The sequence below is a fragment of the Anopheles merus genome, chromosome X (assembly GCF_017562075.2).
Source record: "Anopheles merus strain MAF chromosome X, AmerM5.1, whole genome shotgun sequence".
NCBI classification, from domain to species: domain Eukaryota; kingdom Metazoa; phylum Arthropoda; class Insecta; order Diptera; family Culicidae; genus Anopheles; species Anopheles merus.
Window position 1 is genome coordinate 1 of NC_054081.1, and position 23,037 is coordinate 23,037.

At 45.8% G+C, this 23,037-nt stretch overlaps 2 protein-coding genes and 1 pseudogene across 2 annotated transcripts; all 3 read right to left on the reverse strand.

Moving 5' to 3' along the window:
• Positions 1-18: 18 nt before the first annotated feature.
• Positions 19-4,991, reverse strand: LOC121589034. Its single transcript, XM_041907601.1, has 6 exons — positions 4,496-4,991; positions 4,156-4,422; positions 3,985-4,082; positions 3,724-3,846; positions 1,039-1,159; positions 19-956 (listed from the first exon to the last, which is right to left on the reverse strand). Exons 1-6 carry the CDS (start codon positions 4,989-4,991, stop codon positions 661-663), a joined length of 1,401 nt encoding a protein of 466 aa, XP_041763535.1. The 3' UTR covers positions 19-660.
• A 1,012-nt stretch (positions 4,992-6,003) lies between these two features.
• On the reverse strand, positions 6,004-7,107 carry LOC121596071. Its single transcript, XM_041920688.1, has one exon. It carries the CDS (start codon positions 7,105-7,107, stop codon positions 6,286-6,288), a length of 822 nt encoding a protein of 273 aa, XP_041776622.1. The 3' UTR covers positions 6,004-6,285.
• A 10,780-nt stretch (positions 7,108-17,887) lies between these two features.
• On the reverse strand, positions 17,888-23,037 carry LOC121598234 (annotated as a pseudogene).

Genomic DNA, 23,037 nt, shown 5'->3' on the forward strand with positions numbered 1-23,037 from the left:
ATGTTTCCCAGGCCATAAAATTATTAAACCTTAAAATCACACAAACGCAGATGCGTCAATAACATTAACCAGATAATGAAGTCGAAAAGCAATAAGTTCAAGTATTTGTCAATGATGCAATACATTCGGAACATACAGGATTCAAGTGTTAGGTACAGTTACGCCAAAAGGGAAATCCACAACGCATGCAATCAATGCAATAATTTTGTCCTCACCAGAGAAAGCAATAAAAAAAGGATTCAAGTGTTAGGTACAGTTACGCCAAAAGGGAAATCCACAACGCATGCAATCAATGCAACAATTTTGTCCTCACCAGAGAAAGCAATAAAAAAAGGATCACATTTCCATCTATAACGCTTGACATAAAAAAGTACACCAGAACCAGGAAAGCTCCCAGAAGAATGCGTAGGCGTGGCGAAAAGGGAAAAGGCTAGCGACACGAACATATGCGTAAAAGGAAGAGAAAATAACCTTCCCCGAATTCATTTTGAGTTTAAATAAACACTTACAATTCTAACGCCTAACTGCTTTTTAACCGCTCATCTGATTTTCCCCGACTTCGCGAATTTCGTTAACCGAAATCAATAATGGTGGCTCCAGAGAGGAGTAGTGTTAATGAAATTCATAACGGGTCTTACTCGTATCATTAATTTTGCGCTATCAAGGTAGTAAATCCACAACCTGATGATCCCTGGAGTGTGTTTGTACCGTACAAACGAGCTGCATGTAGGCAAGATTGAACCCGCGCCCAACTGTCGCTTGGTCAGTCCGAACCGCTATCACGATTGGACCGGCACTCCCGTACGTGACCGGCTGGTTGATGCTGGCGTCCGTCACCAGACTACCATCATTCAGCCGCTCACCGCATAGCCGTACAAAGTCGATGGCGATGAAATCGTCCGGACAGCTAAACACCTCTATCCCAGCTTGGTCGGGCGGCACGAGACTGCTCCCATCTGATCAATAGCAAATAAAAGAAAGCAAAACGTACGTCAAAATTGGCTGGAACGACTAGCCGTGAACTGACATCACCCATACCTTTCGCAATGTTCACGAGCTGAAACGTGTTTTCCCTGCCGTTGGCCGCGTCCGTGTTGGTGATCACCACATTACAGAACATTTTGTGGCGGCGGATGCAGATGGCGTAGTTTAGATTGTTCTGCTTGGTCCGGGGAGATTCGAGGGAGATGAATAAAATCGCGACATTATTAAAAAAAAAAAAAACTTATGAGCCCCTCAAACAGACTCTATAAACTGACAGCTCCATCGAGGTGCGAGGAAACGTTAGACGGAATGTTGACAGTCGCTGAGAGCAGAGCAATGATGTTACTAGTGAATAGGTAGTGGAAAAGCCCCTCTGAGCTAGCCAATGTAGAGCTATCACTTTTTCAAAATCCGCGTGTCACTTTTTCAAAATTTTAATTCGTAATTATTAAAACTACGCTAATTTTTCACTAAATTAGATTTTAATAATCATTATTACATTATTTTTCTTATTCGACTTTATCTTTTTAATGTTTCGTTTAAAATTTATCTTAACATTCGGCCTTAGCATCATTTTTCGATCGGATCGGGTGTCATTTTGGTGTCATTTGAAACTCATTTCGCCGTCAAGGTTCAAACCAGGGTTTTTGAAAACTGGTATACCATGACCCTCACGAACCAAATGAACTATGCTACAAAAAATCGATCGTTCCGCTTTGTATGGCGGCGCATTGAGCTGCGGAAATTATAGAATATTAGAAAAATGCCATAAATAATGGTTGATGTTTTTGAAAAACGTTATGTAAAAGCAAGTTGGTAAATGTTTTGGTTCTTTTTCAGTAATTTGGGTGATAGAAAATCATTTATTGATTATTTAAAAAAAAAATGGTTTTACCTACACTAAATACTGAAATCGATGGGTATCGACTTCAGGTAGGCGTATACAAGAAATAGTTATACTGTCAGTTTTACGTAAGCGCCTATCGATTTTTTTTTCGATCGAATGGTGCTGAGGCTGATTATTTAATACAAATTTTTAAAATTTATGGGATTTGACATAGCGAATCCGCTTGAGCGAGAACCCACACGTGAAGAGGCGGTTTGTCAAAATGCACTATATTCCACCACCTGGAGTGGTGCCAAGAGCCACGAATTCACTAAACGACCACTAAACAGGTTCTAAATGGCTCAAGTTTTCAACCTAAAGGGAATCTAAAAAGTCTTCGTCTAGCAAACCGTTTACTGTTTACCGTTTGCATTCTAAAAATAGCAGAAAAGTTGGTGGCTCCATCTGTTGGTGAGATAGCTACACAGTGGAGCTTTCCTCGCTTTGCGAGCTTTTTCCTTCCCTCTGTACTGTTGTATGTTTCGTATTGAAGTTATGCATCCCTAGAACTAGAACGGTGATAGAATTGTTTAAATACTAAACTCAACTGGTAAATATCAGAACTCAATCATGTGAAATATGAGTTATTAGTGATACTCGATGACCACACTACCAATTTTACAGATTTCTTCTCAGAAAGTTAGAAGGAAATGAAGGCCATGATTAGATGAAGCTAGGCGAAACACTTTTCAATAAAAGGGCAAGCAATATAATTATGTGATATTAAGCGTTATCTATCGCGAGTATACCAGTGAAACAATGGAGCATTCCTTTTTTTCTATGGATAATTGGTTTTTCAATAATTTAAGCTTAATCTGTGGCACCTGGGTTTATAGCATCCTTGGAGCATTTAATAAAAAAAAGAATCATAACCAGTGCAGCACAGAAAGGAGGTTTATCAAATTATTTAAATAGACGTGGAGCGCTATTGTTTTCTTCTATTTGGCGTAAACGTCCTACGCGGACATGCCGGCCTATACAGGCTTTCAAGACTTTATTCAATACCACGTCCTTACTACGGGGGGACGGTCCATTCCGGGCTTGAACCCATTACGGGCAAAATGACATGTGGAAAGAATCAAAATACTCCTGTTAAACATCTAATTCTCAAACTTTAGATAAAAAAACTGTAGAGCTCAATCCTTCCAAATCTTTAATCTTTATCGTGTAACCAGGCTAAATTAACTAGTGCACTTTAAATGCAATACACCGAGCATTACATTTGCATAGTCGAAACAAAACCGACTGCAATAAAAAAAAGTGTAAACTGTAACGTAAAAAAGCAGTTTTCCTAAAAGCACCTGCCGTGACGGACGAAGCTAGTGCTATATAGTTCATATATAGTACCGAGGTACTCACATACGCCTCTGAGACATGGACACTGTCCAAATCTAACGAAATCCTCTAAGCCGCGTTCCAGAGGAAGATGCTCAGAAGGATATTTTGCCCCATATGAGTGTAAGGACAAGGAGGAGCCGACAACGAACTATACCAGCTATCACTATCATGCAGCGTTTCAAGCTCGCCGGGCTCCGGTGGGCTGGCCATGTTATACGCATGGATACGGACGACCCAGCCCTTAAAGTTTTTTTAGGGTCCACAAGGATAGAGGGAGGAACGTCCGCCATCTAAGCCGGGTGAATGGATTGGCGGTTTCGGACACTCCTGATGCAGGCCAAGACCGCAAAGAGGTTGTAGTGCCGGATAAGTAACTTCATCTGGCTGATTCGGACTATACATTGCTTGGTCTAGGTTAATGTAATACGCCTTTTTAAGATCTGATTTTTTTGTAGGAACAGTTTTGTTTTCCCATTCCGAACATAGACCCACCACTACTTATCAGTGACACTCACGAAATAGCTTGCCTTGCGGTTTGTCACTAGAACCGACCCGTTGTCGTAGTTGAATGACTTCAGCACCCCACTCACGCCCTCATGAAATTGCAGGCAGCCTGCCGGAGCGCGGATCGTCGTCAGCTATAAGAGCAACAAAGAGATAAAAAGAGGAAGAAAGAGAGAGAGAGAGAGAGAGAGAGAGAGAGAGAGAGAGAGAAAATAGGAATGTATGACGCACTGAGCTGGACTGAGTCGCTGTGTGAGTGTTTCGGTCCCGACCTGCGTTATCTTCACGAGAAAGGCCCGCGGTTGTTTTGAGTTAAAGACTGTGCTCAGATACAAACTGTGTGAGTATGCCCGATCGATGTCGAGATACACTGTAATGGAAAAGCAGGAGGACGTAATGTGAGTGACGATTGGGAGTACGAGGGAGGTGTGGTACACACGCACTGTGTTGTCCCGTGTTGATGCCGCACAACACTGGATAGTGAGGCCGCTGATCGTTCTGCACCGACACGATGAACTGATCCTCCACGCAGTTACCGAGCTGGGGCGGCTGCAGTTCGAAGAACACAAACTCGAGCAGCACTTGGCGCACGGTGCGCTGCAGCAGCAGGGTGAAACCGCACGATAGCGAGTCCGTCGCGGCCGCTGGATAGTGCGGGCTGTGGAAGTAGCTGACGTTCTGCTCCGTTCTGCCATCGCACCCGAACCGAACTGCAAAATGGTGTGGCGCGCTACGGTAATTATATTCGATTGCCCTGGCGAAACCCTATGGAAGCACACTTACAGACGCAACACACGCCGAATCCGCCGGCACAGCTGTCCATCGGCATGCCGTGCAATATTATGCACTCCTGCTCGTTGTAGCACACGCCCGCCCAGGCAATACCATCGTCCGGTTGGCGTCTCGACACACAAGGCCCGTTCACGAATGAGATGATGTGAAACACGGTCAGCAGCGGCGGCGCAAGGGGTTCGACGTGCGCGCCCAATTGGCCTGCTGACAGCAGCAGCTTTTTGCGTTCCCGCTCCTGACTGACGTTTCTGACTGGGGCTTGGAGTGGTGGTGGATTGTACCGCAAACCATAGTGTAGCTTGTAGTCAATGTACTGCGGCTTGGCTGCGAGCGGCAATCGCGGTTCATGTGGGTCGTCGTGCGCGATCGTTCGATTCACACTGGCCCGATCGCAACCCTCCTCAGCTGTCGGCTGCAGCTTACTTGCGGTGGTCAGCGCGTACCCGTACTCCTGCACGATGATCCACACGATCCACAAGGAGGACATTGTTTGGTCGTTTATTAACGAATTCCCACTTTAAAAAAAAACCTCCCAGCACGACTGTTTGTCACCGGTTGTGCTGGTGCAATGGCGCCCCGACTGACAGCTTGCATTCGGACCATCCGGGTGTGATGCGTTTGCGTAAATAAAAAAGGAGTGGCGGCCAGGATTGGTGCATTAAGTCGGGAAGTAGATCGAAACACAGCGAATGTTGTTGGCATATAATTAACGTACTTTTAGCAGTGTCGGTTGCATAGCGCGCTATAATTGCATGCACTGTACCATATCGTGGCTGCTGCAACGGTTCTCTTATTTTGTAGTGAGGGGAGGTGATGTCGATACAAGAAAAAGGTAGACCCAGTCAACAGTCACAGCGGAGACAGCGGCAAAATCGAAAACCTTAGTTTCGAATGTAACCGATTGGAGAGCTTTGTTATAAAAGAAATGATATACAGTCTGTTCCCGAGTTACACGGTTCGCGACTTACGCGGATTCGGAGATACGCGGTTTTCTAAATTTGACAGGTTAAATGTCAAATCAGTACAATTTGCTTCAAGTTCGGTAAAAATTGCATTTTTTCCAACAAATTGAAACCGCTTAAAACCCAGAAATTTTAGAATTTTCTGCACGAATCATATCAAATAAATGATAAAGTGTATAAAAATACTACATTAAATAAAAAAGTACGGGTAATCAATAGTATTTTAGTCAAAAAACGTGAAATTCGACTTACGCGGATATTCGAGTTACGCGGATTCGTCGGGAACGCAGAAACCGCGTAACTCGGGAACAGACTGTAATAAAATCCCGCGTCGCTAGTTTTGTTAATGTAATCTTAAAGTTTATTAGCCAGTTTACTAATAGCACAGTAATTTCTCCTAAGAGTGAAAGAAAAATAAAGAATATATATATATATATATATATATATATATATATATATATATATATATATATATATATATATATATATATATAGAGAGAGAGAGAGAGAGAGAGAAAGACCGCAGCCGATCTCGCTGTCTATGAACGTCTGCTCCGGTTCTGACCTGCTATCTCCATCGGTGGTAGGTTCTGGTGTACAACACTTGCTGTTCTGGCGAGCAGGGCGTCGTGTACGATTGACTTTGTGGCTCCGTAACTGACGAACCATATATTCAGACCACCCTTCCCCCCCTCGCCAACAAGCTAGCAACATCTCACCCAGCAGCTCGAGGGCAGGAGTGCAAGGGTCTGCCCACAACCACACCAATTGACTGCGGGGAGGGTGATGCCACGATATAATGGAGGGGGTGGTGGGGAGCTACAGGTTCGGCAACCCGACAACCACTCGGTTCGTGGCCGGCTCGCGCACGGTGACCGGTTTCCGCGGATCCTCCCGGTCGTCAGCGGTTGCGCACCCGTTGTGGAAGTTGATGCTGGATCGTAGGTGCCGTTGGGAGTTGCGCTTGTGCTCAGGCAACTCGGACGTCGACCGCCGGTAACCGCCGGTGGTGGACGAGCAGACCGTGCCCGACCGGTAACTGCTGCGGTCATCAAAATCGAGCTCATTGAGCTCCGATGCGTCCTGCTCGTCCGCTCGCTCCCGGTCTTCTGTGTGCGTTTGCCGATCTCTGGCGCTCCCGTTCACTGACAATGCGACAGGCGTGCAGTAGTCGTAAAACACGATATTGGACTGCAAAGTGCTGAGACGCTTAGCCCGAGCCGCCTCGCCCGTCTCATCCTCTGACTGGTGGCGCAGGAACTGCTCGATCCGATGGCGCTCGTGCGCCCGCGTGTGCTCCAGCTCGGTGAACGAGGAGCCAACACCGTCGTAGAACTGGATGTGCGATTCGGCGTGCTTTGGATGGCGGTCCCGCACTAAAGGCTCCCAAATTGATTGATGGTGATAGTGGGGTGTGGCAGGCGAGTCGACGGCAGTACTACCACTGCTCGCTGTCCATGACCTTCGGCTTGATTGATGTGGACGACCATTGATTGAGGGGGTCACGTCTGTGAGTATTGCCGGTTTGGGGGCGTCCTCGTCAGGCCAGTAGAATTGTGTTTTTTGGCGGTCTGGCCGCTCGCCCGCAGCCCGCTTGATCATGTCCTCAGTCAGACCGGAGAAGAACTTTTGCTGCGCCATGGGTACACTGCGCCACACACAACTGCCACGACAGAAATGAGATTAAGGATTTCACCAGCTGGGTGGATGGGGGCGAAACTACACAGAGAATCGAGCCAGGATGGGGGAATGGTGGGATCTGCGAAAAGCGAACAGAACGAAGGTGCACTAGTTGGGTTGATCGTCGTTGTCCCGCAATTTCACTTTCATTCCGCTCTGTTCGTTGCACAATATTTGAAAGCTGTAACACTCTCTCACACTAAATGCACTTCTACATACGCTTTTTTATTTGGAACCTTTCTTTTTTCATTCGAATGTCGTGGAACAACTGCTTCTGGCGGGGAGGCGGGCGAGAGCGAGATGTTACTACAACGTGATCATTGTTAGCAGCATTGAAGAAGAAAACAAAGCGCAAACGCAAAATCCTTGGAATCCAGCTGCTGGATTGGTTCGGTCTGGTGATTTCCACTGTGCGCACCTGAGTGAGCGAATGAGCGCCCCATGCCGAACAACGAATGTCCGCCCGGGCAAAACGGCCAACAGATGGTCAGCGGATGGGCGGGAGTACGGTCGTGTGGGCAAGTAGTAGTCGGTTAAGGCTGCCTTCGGATTCGGAAGCCTATTCTTTCTATCTCTCTCTCTCTCTCTCTCTCTCTCTCTCTCTCTCTCTATCTCTCTCTCTCTCTATCTCTCTCTCTATTTTCTCTCTCTTGTTCAAGCACAGTGCACTGAGAGGATAGACTATAGGAAAGAGAGTTCTTGTACAAGCACTACACTTCTTGTATGTCTAGTTTTCGCGCACTACACAGTTATGGAAATGTCCGGCCTAGTACGGAGGATACACTAACCGATTTTTGATATTTTTGTGCCATACCAACATTATTGTAAAATTTCGAGACGTTCACAAGACTTATTGAGCTCGACCAGACGACTGAACGAGACTGTTGCCAACGCGCTGGCAGCACCATCTTTTAAGAGTTGAGGAAGAAAGAATTACCGACACTGACACACGGGATTTCTACGTTTCTGATTAATAAGTGTAAATAACCAATTCAAAATTTCCTTATTTTTATATTTTACTTCCTACGCTTTTCCGAATTTCCAAGGTAAGTTTTCACTTATCTTTGCCTGGATCGATCGTCTCCTTCTTTTTACCCGATGGCCGATATTGTGATCCGCCCACCTTATCTTTTATTTCACAAAGGGGTTTTTTACCGCGATCCCTTTTGGGCTCGCTTGGACTGTATTATTGCTGTACCCTTGTTGACGTTCATCGTATGCGGAATCGTAAATCGCATTGTTCTGTGTAAGACGCTTCATTTAATTTTTTATTTTGGTTTTGCATTTGGATGTTTAGCCGATACATTGCTCCGGGTTTTGCATTGCTTTTCATTTGTTTTGTGAAAACGTTAAACTCCGACGTTGGCGTAAACGACGACGTATTAAAGCATACTTTTACTACCCAGCATTATTTTGAACTTCTTCTCCTTTTTTGACACAACAACCATTGTCGCTCAAAGCCTTCCTTCCAAGGCTAACAGTGACTTATTCATTACCACTAGCAGTAGCGTATGAGTTGACGAGTGTTTCACGATACTGACTAATTATTATAATTGTACTTATTAATTCAAACAAATGGTTTTTCTTCAGACACATTGTTTGTTGATGTAGCCTGGTACAAAAAATAAATACATCTCATTATTTGTACTTCATATTCGCATTTTATATTACATTTCTTCCAAATCGTTCTCCAATATGAGTATGGTTCTTTAAATGTTATAATAACCAATTGTGTGGTTAAAACAAGCAAAATTTATTAGACAAAGTATAACAGATATTAAAATTGCACCATTACAATAAATGCTACACAATTTTTTGATTCGCTTATCGCAATTTGTATTAACGATACGAGACGAAGTTGCGATAAATATTCTTGTGAACATGTGAGAGAGCGCAGGCAACACAGACTGTGTGCGAGAAACAGTGAACAATCATATTTCATGCAGCAAGCAACAGCCGGACCAACCGGATTTTTTTTAAAGAACGGGACGCACGAACGATAGCATCTTGCTAGCAATATTGAAGCGGCGGAACGGATTGAACGCAAAGAACGAAATTAACGGAACGGAATGGAACGGAATGAACGGAGAGAACGAAATGAACGGAATGGAACGGAATGAACGAAAAGAACGAAATGAACGATCTAAAAGATCGAAACGGAACGGCCAACAAAAAAAATGGAAAGAACGAAATGAACGGTCTAAAGGATCGAAAAGGAACGGCCAACAAAAATAACGGAACTTTTTTACTAGGTTTGAACCGGAAAGGCCAACACTACTTCATGCACAACATTCACACACATTCATGTGTTATGTTCTAGACACATAATTCCACTCCCCCGACCACGGTGCCCTGTTTGCGTCTTGGTTAATTTCGATCATCGTGCTGTCCCTGCGCTAGGGGAGCCTTTTTTTGTTAACGAGGAGTGAGCATATTCAATCCCCCTCCCCGACCTACCCAACTCTGCCGGTACGCTGTGCCGTGCGTGCGATGGACCCAGGATGACGACGCACATCTGGTGCGGCGATCTTGTCTGATGATGCTGCATTTAACGCTGCTTTCCGTGGTGCGATGCAGACACTGCGTTCCTATCGCCCACACTTCGGGTGAGCAATTAGGGGTCTGCACCGTTGGTCACCACTCCAAGCAAGTAAGGAAGTCTCTCGGAAATTAAAAATTGATAGCCGACGATGGCCCTTGCGGCGCGGGTTGTTGCCGTGCCGCATGGTCTGAAGGACCGCCATTTGTGTCCCTCGGCCATCGTCTGGCCCGCCTGCATCGCCTTGCCGTTGGTGGACGCTCCACATCCCATCTCGCTAGGAGAGTGGAGGATATTGTCCTGGCGGCGGCGCGAACAACCTCCTCCACGAACAACTTATCGCTGCGGGTGCACATTTCCGACACGATGTTGTCCATCGTTACTCGGGAATGGCGCCGCTGCTGCATCTCATTCCGGACCCGATCGAACTGTGGACAGCGGAACAGCCGGTGTTCCACGTCTTCCACGGCATCCCAGCACTCGGGGCAGTTGGGCGAGCCATCCAGGATCCCGTGCCTCGTGAGGAGCTAGGTGAGGTAAAAGTCGACTTCCCCATGATTGAACACCACCACTAGCTACCTTTTCGTCGTGGCAGCGACTCGGAGAGCCCCCAGTCGATGCGCCCTTTGGACCGTTTTACGATAGGTCTCCTTGTCGAGTACTCATCGCTCCCAGGTGGCAACTCCGTATCGGTTGATATTGTTGCCGACATTGACGAAATGTCTGCTACTGCTGCTCTTAGGGCCACGCTTACTTGGCATCAGGCATCAAGGCATTCGTGATCCGTGAAGCCTTGTTGACCACCCTTTCCAGATGCCGGCTGTGGTGCTGTTTGCGGCAGAGGTCTACTCCCAGGTACTTCAGCGTTTCCGTGGATTGTATCGAGTGACCACCCGCTTGTAGCTCTTGGAGCTGCGGGACATGATGCGTACAAAAGATCATGAATCCGGTTTTTTGGTGGGCACGTTCCAAACCGACTTCTTGCATTTCTCCCCTAGCGTGCCTTGAGCGAGTTAAAAGTAGATTTTGTAGACTGGCCAAACACGAAAAGAATAATTGGGTTTTTTCCAGTACACTGATGTACACAAAGGTAATACGTGTACAATTTGTTCGACTGCATGTCCTCGGTGTGAAACATTGTGTTCGATGAATGTACCCCAGATTCAGCATTGTAACCGACAGTGGCGATTTTAACGGTAAGCAAAGTAAGCCATTGTGGCGTCGATGAGGGTGTGTTTTCCAAGTGGTCCAAGTGTTTGATATTCCAATTAATTCAATCATTCATAAAGCCAACCATACTCAATGTTAGTGCTTAAGGACCAATGCTTAATACACCGTCGTCATCGGCAGATAAATGTGGTACAGAATATCTTGTAAAACGTGTTGCTATACCCAGTCGAACATTTACACCTTAAATCTACACACTTTCCGACCGAATATTTTCCGACCTCTGTTTAATAAATTGCCGAAATCCGTCGGCTCTGATATGTTTTACTGATATGTCAGTTGAAACTTTGCCATTGCCGATAATCAGTACCATTTAAAACTGAAATATCAGTTAAACAAATATTTTAACCGAAACTCGGCAACACAACATGCCGATTACGTACGTTAACACTGCTGTCACCGAGGTCATCCGTCAAAATAACCGAAATTTCGGCTATACTATTTGAGTTAGCCGAGGCTCGGTTTTCTATCTGTTTATCATCATTTTGTTTATCATCTGCTTACTTTGCTTAGAATAATTCAAACGGTTAGTGGAATCGTGCAAGCATTCTGTGGAGGTTTGCAATCATATAATGGAGTGTTGCAACCGAAGTGTGCAAGCATACTGTTGAGTGGTTGACAGACTGTGTGTGCTGCTGTAAATACCCAAACACATTTTCGTTAATTTTACTTATTTATTATGTTTAATTATGTCCCCGCGGCAGGATTTATTTATTTTAGCATGTGTACGAAAACGAATGTGAAAACAACTCCGAATGATGTTTTTTAGAAAACTTAATCGGTATCAACTCTAAGCTTTTTACACCGGCACCCACAATCTGACAGCCGCTCCACGGTATGCTTGCAAAATTCCACACCTGCTTGCACGATTGTACTTCTTCTTCTTTGGCTCAACAACCGATGCCGGTCAAGGCCTGCCAACACACTTGTGGGGTTGGCTTTCAGTGACTTATTGATTTCCCCCCATAGCAGGATAGTCAGTCCTACATATGGCGGCACGGTCTATTTGGGGCTTGAACCCATGACGGGCATGTTGTTAAGTCGTACGAGTTGACGACTGTACCATGAGACCGGCACGATTGTACTACCGGTTTGAAACATTCTCTTAACCGATTGAACTATTCCATTATTTATTTATTTATTTATTTATTTATTTATTTATTTATTTATTTATTTATTTGTCATTTAGTATCTTGCATAGATTTGCTGGGACACTTACTTATATAATAAATCCTTAATTCATCTACAAACTTAGCTACAGTGCTATCAATAAGGAAACGAGAGACAATTGGTTTTAAACTGAGCTATACTAATATTGTAGTCGAAGAATCTTTGGTATTTGTTGAAGCTATGTGTTGTGGGCAGCCGTGCGTGCCGACCCCTGGACTTGCCGTGGCAGTTGCGCTGCCACCGGTCAACGTCCAGGGGGACGACAGTGTGTACACGCACACTGTCGCACACACTAAGCGCGTAAGGCTTAGTGTGTGCCGAGCGCCGAGTAGAGTGTGCACGAAGGCCGATCGAGCAGGAGCTCTCGGCAGGGGCGCTCGGTGCGGCTGGCGCGCGGCCTACGTTGTAAAGTGTTGTACATTTTAACGTGTTTGTATTTTGTGTATCAGTATTTATTATGTACGTTATACGTGTTTAAATAAAACATAAGCAGTTCATAACACTATGTTTCATTTGGTTAATAGGCGCATTGTAGGAATGTGCAGATCTTGAGAACGTAGGTCTTAACAGCTCACGTATCCTGAGAGGTCGTTCAGGAGCATAAAGATTCAGCTTTTCAAGCAGGTAGGGAGAGTCTATGTCCCCACTGATTAACTTCGCGACAAAAGTAGCTTGTTCTAAGGTTTGTAGACCAAGAAGCATGTACCGTGACAGGTAATCTAAATGTTGTGATGAAGCCCATCGTAATCGGTGTATAGCTATTCTGGAGAATCTTTTTTGTATGCTTTCTATCTTAGCCGTCCACACGTGACAGTATGGGGAATAAAGAACTGAATTAGACTCTAGGATGGAACGTACTAATGCGGTATATAATGCTTTCAGACATAATGGATCTTTTATCTCAAGAGTTTGCCTGGTTACAAATCCTAGCATCCTATTGGCCTTGCTAATAATAGAGTGGTAGTGCTCGCGAAAGGATAGTGATGAATCAAAATATACTCATAAAAAATTTTGCCGCATCTCGGTTAATTTTTACCGAGATCTGCACAACTGAGATCTCGGCAAAGATCTCGGTTAAATTTCTGTTGTCGATATCTCGGTTAAAAAATTCAATTGACATTTTGATTTGACGTTTACGTTTAACCGAGATTTTCGGTTAGAGCAATCCGAGATTTCAGCTAATTATAAAAACAATCTTTTTTTTAAATTTTAGTGATTTTATTTGCGTAAAAAGTTAGTTTGAGTTATAAAAACAAACCCAATTATTTATTGAGCCATAGCCATAGCAGCCTGAGCTCATGCTGATTGCCGGTATACATTTTCTGCAGCATAATGCCACCATCGTATCTGTAGTTGGACGGCAGGAAGTCACCTCCCCCCCCCCATTATGAGAGTTGTGGTGGAATGAGAAGTGCAGGGACGGACGCCGGTACAACACCAGATGGTGTACAGCGTCTGGACCTTCGCACGTCGCCGAGAGTGGGCACCGCTGCCCATTCGGTCCCCTTGATGGGACGGCAGCCGGGGGCCTCGGTCTTGGCGGTGGCGGCGGCCCAATCCTTCCACGGAATCCCGGACCTTTGCCATCGCGATGGCCGCTGCCATGATGCAGCGAAAGACGTGCCCAATCGCGATGGCGTCCGCGGGTTCGTACTGGGATCCCCCTTACGCAGGAGGATCCCATCCTCGTCGCCACTGTTATGAACTGCTTATGTTTTATTTAAACACGTATAACGTACATAATAAATAACAAATACCAAATGTACAACACTTTACAACGTAGGCCGCGCGCCAGCCGCACCGAGCGCCCCTGCCGAGAGCTCCTGCTCGATCGGCCTTCGTGCACACTCTGCTCGGCGCTCGGCACACACTAAGCCTTACGCGCTTAGTGTGTGCGACAGTGTGCGTGTACACACTGTCGTCCCCTGGACGTTGACCGGTGGCAGCGCAACTGCCACGGCAAGTCCAGGGGTCGGCACGCACGGCTGCCCACAACACATAGCTTCAACAAATACCAAAGATTCTTCGACTACAATATTAGTATAGCTCAGTTTAAAACCAATTGTCTCTCGTTTCCTTATTGATAGCACTGTAGCTAAGTTTGTAGATGAATTAAGGATTTATTATATAAGTAAGTGTCCCAGCAAATCTATGCAAGATACTAAATGACAAATAAATAAATAAATAAATAAATAAATAAATAAATAAATAAATAATGGAATAGTTCAATCGGTTAAGAGAATGTTTCAAACCGGTAGTACAATCGTGCAAGCAGGTGTGGAATTTTGCAAGCATACCGTGGAGCGGCTGTCAGATTGTGGGTGCCGGTGTAAAAAGCTTAGAGTTGATACCGATTAAGTTTTCTAAAAAACATCATTCGGAGTTGTTTTCACATTCGTTTTCGTACACATGCTAAAATAAATAAATCCTGCCGCGGGGACATAATTAACATAATAAATAAGTAAAATTAACGAAAATGTGTTTGGGTATTTACAGCAGCACACACAGTCTGTCAACCACTCAACAGTATGCTTGCACACTTCGGTTGCAACACTCCATTATATGATTGCAAACCTCCACAGAATGCTTGCACGATTCCACTAACCGTTTGAATTATTCTCATAACCGGTTGAACTTTTCTGTTATATGACTCGAAACCCTGTATGCAGCATTGAAGTCAATGAACAGATGGTACATGTCGTGTCTGTATTCAACCATCTTCTCCAAGATCTGTCGCATGGCGCTATCAGTAACAATTTGATCGTTTTCTAGTCGTGCACCTCTATTTTTGACCAGGTCAGCTGCGATTCCGTCGGTTCTGGGTGCCTTGTTATTTTTCAACCGACGGATAGCTTTTTGTGTTTCTTCTATGCTAAGTGGCAATAGCATGACACTATCTGCTAGTGGAGCCTCAAGCTGTTTGTTAAACTGGTCTTTGATGTTGTTGTTGTTTGTTGTTTGATTGATTATAGAGACTTTGAGTCTTTTAGACTACATTCGTCTCTAAGAAAAACTGGTCGTTGAGTAGTTCATCAAAGTACTGACCCTACCGCGAGAGGACCTTTGGCTGGTTACTAACCAAATCTCCATATTTGTTGCGACAGCAGGTTACCTTAGGTGTAACGTTGTTTCGGTGATCTACCATCGCTCGGTAAAACTTTAGTGTAGGTCCGTGCGCTTGCCCGGTTTGCTCAAGTTCCTGCGTGTTTTACTCTTCCCATGCGTGTTTCTTGGAGCGGTGAACTCGTTTCTCTTCGCGTCTAAGCCGTGTGTATTCATCTGCGCATGCTCGTGTTCAATGCCGTTGCTGCATTGCAGTATGCACTTTTCTTACGTTCAGTCACTTGTCTGCATTCATCATCGAACCAGCCAGATTTGGTATTGCATACACTTTGGAGTGTATTTCTTGCACAGTTTATTGTTTTTTTATTATTTTAGAGCGTTTCACCTCTCGCCTCAACATACAACGTATCACTAAGCCAACCAAGTAGTGATCGGAATTGATATTAGATTCTCGATAAGTTCGGACGTTTAACAGACTGGACTGTCGTCGCTCGGCTTACTAAACCGTGGTCGATCTGGTTGAGGGTGTCTCCATCCGAGGACACCCGCGTGATCTTGTGAATGTCCCTGCGCGGAAATTTGGTACTTCCGACGTCCAGATTGTTCGCTGCAGCGAACTGGACCAATCTCCTATCATTATCGTCGTCATTATCATTATCGACTGTGACAGCCAGTGTATTAGCGGTACATTGGCTCTGTTGTGCAGCGACCATATCGAAGTTGGCTGTTATTGTTTATAATTTTACTAATTTTTATTTCATTCTTGATAGTCTAAGATAGCTTGTAAATTAGGTTATAAAAAGAGAAAAGATATTATAATAAACAGTCTTATCAGTCTTACACCAGCATTTGATCAGTGCGTTTCTTTGTTTGGTGGTAAGATTCTGTCGGGTGAAGGTTTGGGCGAATACACAACTTCTCAAAGACACCTTACGAAATCAGTAGCGGCGCTACTACGGCATAGACTTCCCAATATACATTGTAAGAGAGGTAACTAGCCTGGTAGGCCAATACCGAAAGTAGTTTGGTGAAGGAGAGTTGGACCGTTGACGCTCCCGAACCCCTTTGCCCGGGACGTTCTGTTTTGTGGCAGCAGACGGTTTACCAAGCGCTGCAGAACGACTGAAACCTTCGCAGTCGGTTTGGCCGTCGGGCCCGGAACAGGCTCCTTACCGATTTTTGCTTTAAAATCACTCTTAATAATTAGGAAGTCATGCCTGGGGCACGCATCTAAAGTTCTAGCGAGGCGGCCGTAAAACAGGTCTTTGTCCTCTTCCTCTTTGTCTTCGGTAGGGGCGTGAACGTTTATGAGGCTTATGTTATAGAATTTGCCTCACATGCGCAGGGTGCCTTGAAATCTATGATTGCGGGTGTCAGTAGGGGACCCACGGCGAAATCCATTCCGAGGACACGGTGGCGGTCGTGGCAGCTGTAGTAGATGTCGTAGCATTGCTTACCACGCCTGTTGTGCACACCGCTACCTAGCCATCGAATCTCTTGTAGATCTACTAGGTCCATGCTCAGTGTGGCTAGTGCATCATCAAGTTGTTTCAAAGCTCCGGCTTTGCTTAGCGTGCGTACGTAGACTATAAAAAACATTGAAATAATACTTTAAATGCATTTCCTTGTGATTACCCGCTTTGTTCACGGTGAAAAAATAATGGTCATTGAGGAATCACAAGAAAGTCCATTTAATTTATTATTTCAATATGTTTAAAATGGTAGGATTTTTTTTTCTTTTGGTGTACCAAAATCCATATTCTGATTAATATTTAATGAAATATACTAAAAAATCACAAAACTCTACGTTCAATTTCACTGGAGCTGTAACTTAGGCTTTAGTTATCCCAGGTAACCCAGGTGGTAGTTCTAGACGTGCTCGCCAGTGCAATAAGTAGCCAACACAGTGTGGGTCAACGCTTACACGGTTATTTAGGTTTTCTCATAGTTGTGGGACATTTTATAGACTCTTTATTACAGGAAATAAACTTCTTGTGATGGGCATTGGAGCACTCTTTTGGACCAATCTAAGCAGCCTTTCCAAAAAGGGTGCCATACAATTCAATTTCCAGCATATAAAGATCATTGCCCATAACAAAAAGTGTTAAGGAAGTGTCCTACATCTATGAGAACCCCTGGAAACTCCTGTAGAAGTTTCATCGAATATCGTAGATACAACGGTGCAACAGGAGGCAAGTGTAACATCGTGCATAGTCATCAATCTCATCCTCCCCTCCTTAACTAACCTTTCTTCACCTATGTAAAAGAACGCAAAAGTTAGGAAAGGCCGACGCAACGTGCGTTTGTGTATTGGTATACTCTTGTTTAATCACTGTGTTAGTAAAGAGCTGCAGAAAACATAATCAGCAACAGAAAGACATTGGAGGTTGTTGCCCTGTTTATCGCTTATCTTCCCGCCCAACTCCCTCAACATAACCCTCAGTTGGTTAGTTCCCACCCACATATTAAAACATAAAGGAAACGAAAAAAAGTAATTCCCCTGTCCCCGTTGTGTATGTTTAAACGTTTCAACCGAACGAGTCTCTCTCTCTCTCTCTCTCTCTCTCTCTCTCTCTCTCTCATTTCTCTCTCTTTCTCTCTCTCTCTTTCTCTCTATATATATATATATATATATGTATATATATATATATATATATATATATATATATATATATAATATATATATATATATATATATATATATATATATATATATATATATATATATATATATCTATAGCCCTAGACTACTGCCGGGTAAAAGACAAGCGCACACAGATAGTATAGCAGCAGTAGCCCGGCCAGCTGTACCGCTCGCTTGAACCACAGCAGCCGGCGCAGCTTGGCCCGCGCCTGTTCCAGACTGTCCATCTCATCCAGCAGCACGAACCGCCGGATGCCAAGCATGTACGCCTCGATGTACGTCTCCCAGTCCAGCCCGGCCACGTCGCAACGGAATGACAGAGCGGCCCGGTCCCGCCGCACCCGATCGCCTAGCCGGCGCAGATTCCCGTTCCGGAACATCCATTCGTGCATGGCGAAGAACTCGCCAGTGTCGGCGGCCCGCTGGAAGCGCCGCGCAAGCCGAGTCATGATCGGCTGGCCACCGCGAGCCCGTACCAGCGCATCGAACAGGTAGGCGGGTAGGAAGTGCAGCACCAACTCGACCAGCTTGTGCACCAGTCGGTTCGTGCGGAATTGGAAGCCCGGATATAGCAGAACGTGCTTGGTCGGGTTTACGCACCGCGCAGCGCTGAGTGATCCGGCCGTACTCGTGCCACTTGATGCCGTTCACCTGCCCAGATGTGCAGTTGTACACGCGTACCGGTGTCGTGCTGTTTGGTGAAAAAGCAAAACAAAACAAAAACGGTTACAAAAAAAACTCTCAACGTCATCGTCGATTCGTCACACGTACGTAGTGTTGGCGTTTTCCCACGCCGCCGCAATCAGCGTGTTGCAGACGACGTCTACTGGGATGACGTCCATCGTGCAGCGTTCGTCGCACATAATGCTGCTGATGGTTCCGCGCCCAATCTCCATCATGATGCCGGTGATGCCGTGCACGTTGTCGATCCAACCCGGGTACGGTTCTGCCATCGCGCCGGTTACTATCGAGGGGCGCACGATGCAGAGAGGCAGTCGGTCAGCATACTGTGCCACTAGCTGCTCTGTGATCGCTTTTGTCAGCGTGTAGGTGTTCGGGTGGGCGCCTTGCAGCTGGCCTGCGATTGCACCGATCACTTCACCCGGCAGCAACTGCACGCACTTGATGAAGCGGTCTGGGTCAATCGGGGGTGGATACACAACCTCGTCCACCTCCCGCCGGCACGCGTTGCTGTACGCCGTCGACACGTGCACCACGCTCTGGAAATGGTATGAAAGAGTAAGAGAGAGAGAGAAAAGAGAGAGAGAGAGAGGAAGATAGAGAGAGAGAGAGAGAGAGAGAGAGAGAGAGAGAGAGAGAGAGAGTAAGAAAGATACGTATCATTTAATCGCATGAGATCACGTGACCTACTTGCAGCTGGCGCATCCCGATGCACAGCTCGAGCAGCTGCTTGGTACCGATCGTGTTCAGGATGGCCGCTTCGATGAGCGCCTCGTTGAAGCGTACGGTGGCCGCCACGTGGAACACAACCTGTACACGCTCGACCAGCGTGTGGCGGTCCTGGTCCGACAGGCCAAGCAGTGGGAGCGAGATATCACCCCCGACGCACACCAGCTTTGTCAGCAGCTGCGGCGTTTTCGACCGAATCCGCTCAAACACCGGATGTCGCACAAACTCCCGGTACCGCTGTTCGCTTGTCATGCCCCGCTTCGGCCGAAGCAGCATGTAGACGGTGCTGATCCCCACGCATGAACGCAGCAGCTTCTCGATCAACACCTTGCCCAGGAAGCCGGTCCCGCCGGTAACCAGCACGTTCTTGCCGTCGTAGAACGGGACGAGCGAGTCGGTCAGCTCATCCGCCGCAAGGTTATTGTTCTCGTCCAACTGGACATCCTTGCCAAACAGGTCCTTCGGCTCGGGCGAGGCATTAAACATCATCGTGTGGAATTGGGTATGTGCTGGATTGTTAGCCAGAAGCGTCACACTTCCAGATAGGAACGAACGGGGAGGTGCTAGTCACTTCAAGAGAGAGCCTTCGCGGTGGCACCAAATCGCATGTCGTGTTGCGCGCCGATGGGTGTTGTGCCTCTATTTTCCACCTCGTTGCGTTAAGTGTGTGTTTGTGTGTGTACCTGTTGCGGATTAGACAGTAAAAAGTTAGCGAACCGTGTAGGAGTAGCGTGATGGAGGGTCGATTAAAGAGATATGCGTCTCGTGTCAAGGTTCAGCGCACTCCAGAAGTACACTCCAATTAAGGTTCATTTGTTGCTTCCGGTTAAAGATAAACACGCTTAACCTAGTGTAAAATCGGTTTCAAACTGGTTATGGGCTCTCGTGGATGCTCCGGAGGTTCCGAATCATTTTTGAATCGCATGTCATCTATTGTCGTCTGGAGTTGATTGAAACCACTCAGAACAACTAGTCGGGTCCAGAGGTGTTATTCAAAAACTCACAGAATGACTATTTGAAATCATATGAAGTTGTCGGTAGTCATATAATGTTGTTCAAAGCTGCTCAGAGCGACTAATCGGAGTGATCTGGAGTCATTCGAAGTAGTTTAAAGCTTCCAAGAAAGACTAGTTAGAGTCGTCAGAGCTGTCTGAAGTCGTCTGCAGTTGTTCAAAGCCGCTCAGGGTTACTATAGGGAGTCGTCTGGAGTTGTGTATGTCTGTGAGTCGTTCGAAGTCATTTAAAGAGAGGGCGTTCGAATAATCGTCAGTGCTTAGTCGTATCGAGTTGTTGAAAGTTTCTCAGCGCGACTAGTGGGAGTTGTTAAGAACCGCCCGGAGCAGTTCGTCTGAGTCGTCCATAGTTGCCGTAATCGTCTGGAGGCATCTGGAATTGTCAGAATGGTGGATTCTTTCGTAGCCATTTGGAACTATCAGAGCTCTCGGAACGGGATATCTCCAAGCATTTTGGGGTTGCTAACGTCAACTGGAATTTTTGAAGTAGTAGAACCTCTAGAAACCCTTAGAAACCCTCTAAACTGGAACCAGAACAGCTGGTAGGAAACTTCGGAGTCGTCTGCAGTGTACTGTCGTCAGGAATCGTCCGAAATCATTCAGAGACTATCAGAGCAATTCAGACCTCCACATTTTCTAACAGCCACAAGCCAGAGTCGTAATCATGCAAGTGGACAAGTGGAGTAGTCGTAATCATACAAAACTTTCCAGAGCCGTATGGAAGAAATGACACTAAGTTGTAATCGTTTGAAGAGTCAGTCGTTTGAAGTTCTTCGTTTGAAGTCAGGTAAAATCGGCGCAATCGTTAGAACCTCGGTAGTCATTCTGACCGACGTGAATTATATTCAAGGTTGCTTTCAAGACTGTTCTGAGGATTCCGGCGATCCTGGCTGACTCCAGACGAGTTCTAACTATCTTTTTCTACTATCTATCTACGTTTCCAAATTCGGGTTAAGCAACGAAGACGGATTGTTCGTAGGTTAACCCGAATTTACCATTCAATCCCAGCCCAGCAGCTCTTTACTCCTCCCAGATGAATCCCCCAAGTGAGCTCGTTCCATAAGATGGCTAGTACGTAATCGGTACACGGTCGATGGCCAAATTCCTTGTGCGTTTTTCTTTTTTGCACCCAAGCATCTTAACCAGTTTTGGAACCGGTCTTGAATGACTTTTTCACTGCACCTTCGCAAATGTGCAACGTTTTTCTCCTCTTTCTTTTCTACTTCTTTTTCAAACTACTACCCGTCTGTGCAAAACAGCCCTGTGTACAGAAAGCTAGCCCCTGTTCTGTATAAAAATAATGTGCAGCGTGTGAAAGCGACTGAGAACTGAGAAAGCGGTCGTGCAGCGGGGGAAAGAAGATGGGATGTGTACTCTCTCTCTCTCTCTCTCTCTCTCTCTCTCTCTCTCTCTCTCTCTCTCTCTCTCTCTCTCTCTCTCTCTCTCTTCCTCTCTCTCTCTCTCTCTCTCTCTGTGTGTGTGTGTGTTGTGTGTGGTGTGTGTGTGTGTGTGTGTGTGGTGTGTGTGTGTGTGGTGTGTGTGTGTGTGTGTGTGTGTGTGTGTGTGTGTGTGTGTGTGGTGTGTGTGTGGTGTGGTTGTGTGATAAATAAAATGGTTATATTTTCGTACAGACTCGTCCATCGTTAAGGAGTTGTTAAGGAGTTGTGTGTGTGTGTGTGTGTGTGTGTGTGTGTGTGTGTGTGTGTGTGTGTGTGGTGTGTGTGTGTGTGTGTGTGTGTGTGTGTGTGTGTGTGTGATAAATAAAATGGTTATATTTTCGTACAGACTCGTCCATCGTTAAGGAGTTGTTACATGCCTCGGGAGTTGCATAACGCGTGTGTGTATATGTTAGCGGTTTTATGTGATGTCTGGTATAATTGAGAATCGGCTTAGCTGGACATCTAATATCTTTGATCGTATTACGTAATGCAAGTGCTGCGTTACATGCTTTCCCTAAAGCATTCACTTGCGCTCAGTATCCTGGTTACGTCACCAGCCAAACAAGTTTAACGCATGCTGCAGATGGCATGATCTTGGAACGAAATAGTTTATGGAAGTTCAAGAGCCCAGCTTTATGTCAATCGTCATTTTAGTTCGTCAATAAAACTTACTATTTGATTTAAAATATTTCGTTGACGTCTGGCGACCCGTTTCTCGATTGAAGAAGCCTGTCAACACCTGTCCAGCCTAGCCCCAGAATGTGCAGGCTAGCTGACAGGATCTCCCTTTACACGGGATGCTTCTTTTTGACAGGATAATCGATACACGGGGACGAGGAGTGGCCTTCGGCGGGAAAGAATACCACGTGCCAGACACTCTGGAAAACGTTCTCCGTTGATTTGGAAACCAAATCACGAGACGCACTCATTCATATAGCACACATAAGACATCCACCAACATACACAGTGATAAAAAAGTCACAGCAATCCCGCGTTGTCGTTTTTGATTGAGGGGAGATGCCGTTTGAAGTTGCTCCTGAAAGTGATTCTTTGAAACTGTGACACACTGACACACTGGAACACATACACACACTCTTCTTCTCTCACGGACACACACACTAAAGTAAGGCTGCACAGCTGCCACTGATTTAAAAAAGTTCCTCTTAGCCCGGCGTCCGCTAATGGTGCGCTCCGAAAGACGACTGACCGCCATCGACGGGCAGCTCGATGCAGTAAGCCACTTGCCCGACCTGTCAGTGAATGTGTGTGTGCGTGCGCGCGCGCGCGTTTGTGTGTGTGTGTGTGCTTCCTGTGCTTCGTGTGCTTCGTGTGGCCAAGGATCGCGCCGTCCGGGTTGCTGCGGTTAAATTGCACGCACCGCCGCAC

Coding starts and splice junctions, on each gene's coding strand:
- LOC121589034 (XM_041907601.1), bottom strand. CDS start 4,991: ATGTCCTCCTTGTGGATCGTGTGGATCATCGTGCAGGAGTACGGGTAC. Junction 3,847..3,984: donor TTCTCGTGAAGATAACGCAG/GTCGGGACCGAA, acceptor TTGCTCTTATAG/CTGACGACGATCCGCGCTCC. Junction 1,160..3,723: donor ACCGCAAGGCAAGCTATTTC/GTGAGTGTCACT, acceptor CGGACCAAGCAG/AACAATCTAAACTACGCCAT.
- LOC121596071 (XM_041920688.1), bottom strand. CDS start 7,107: ATGGCGCAGCAAAAGTTCTTCTCCGGTCTGACTGAGGACATGATCAAG.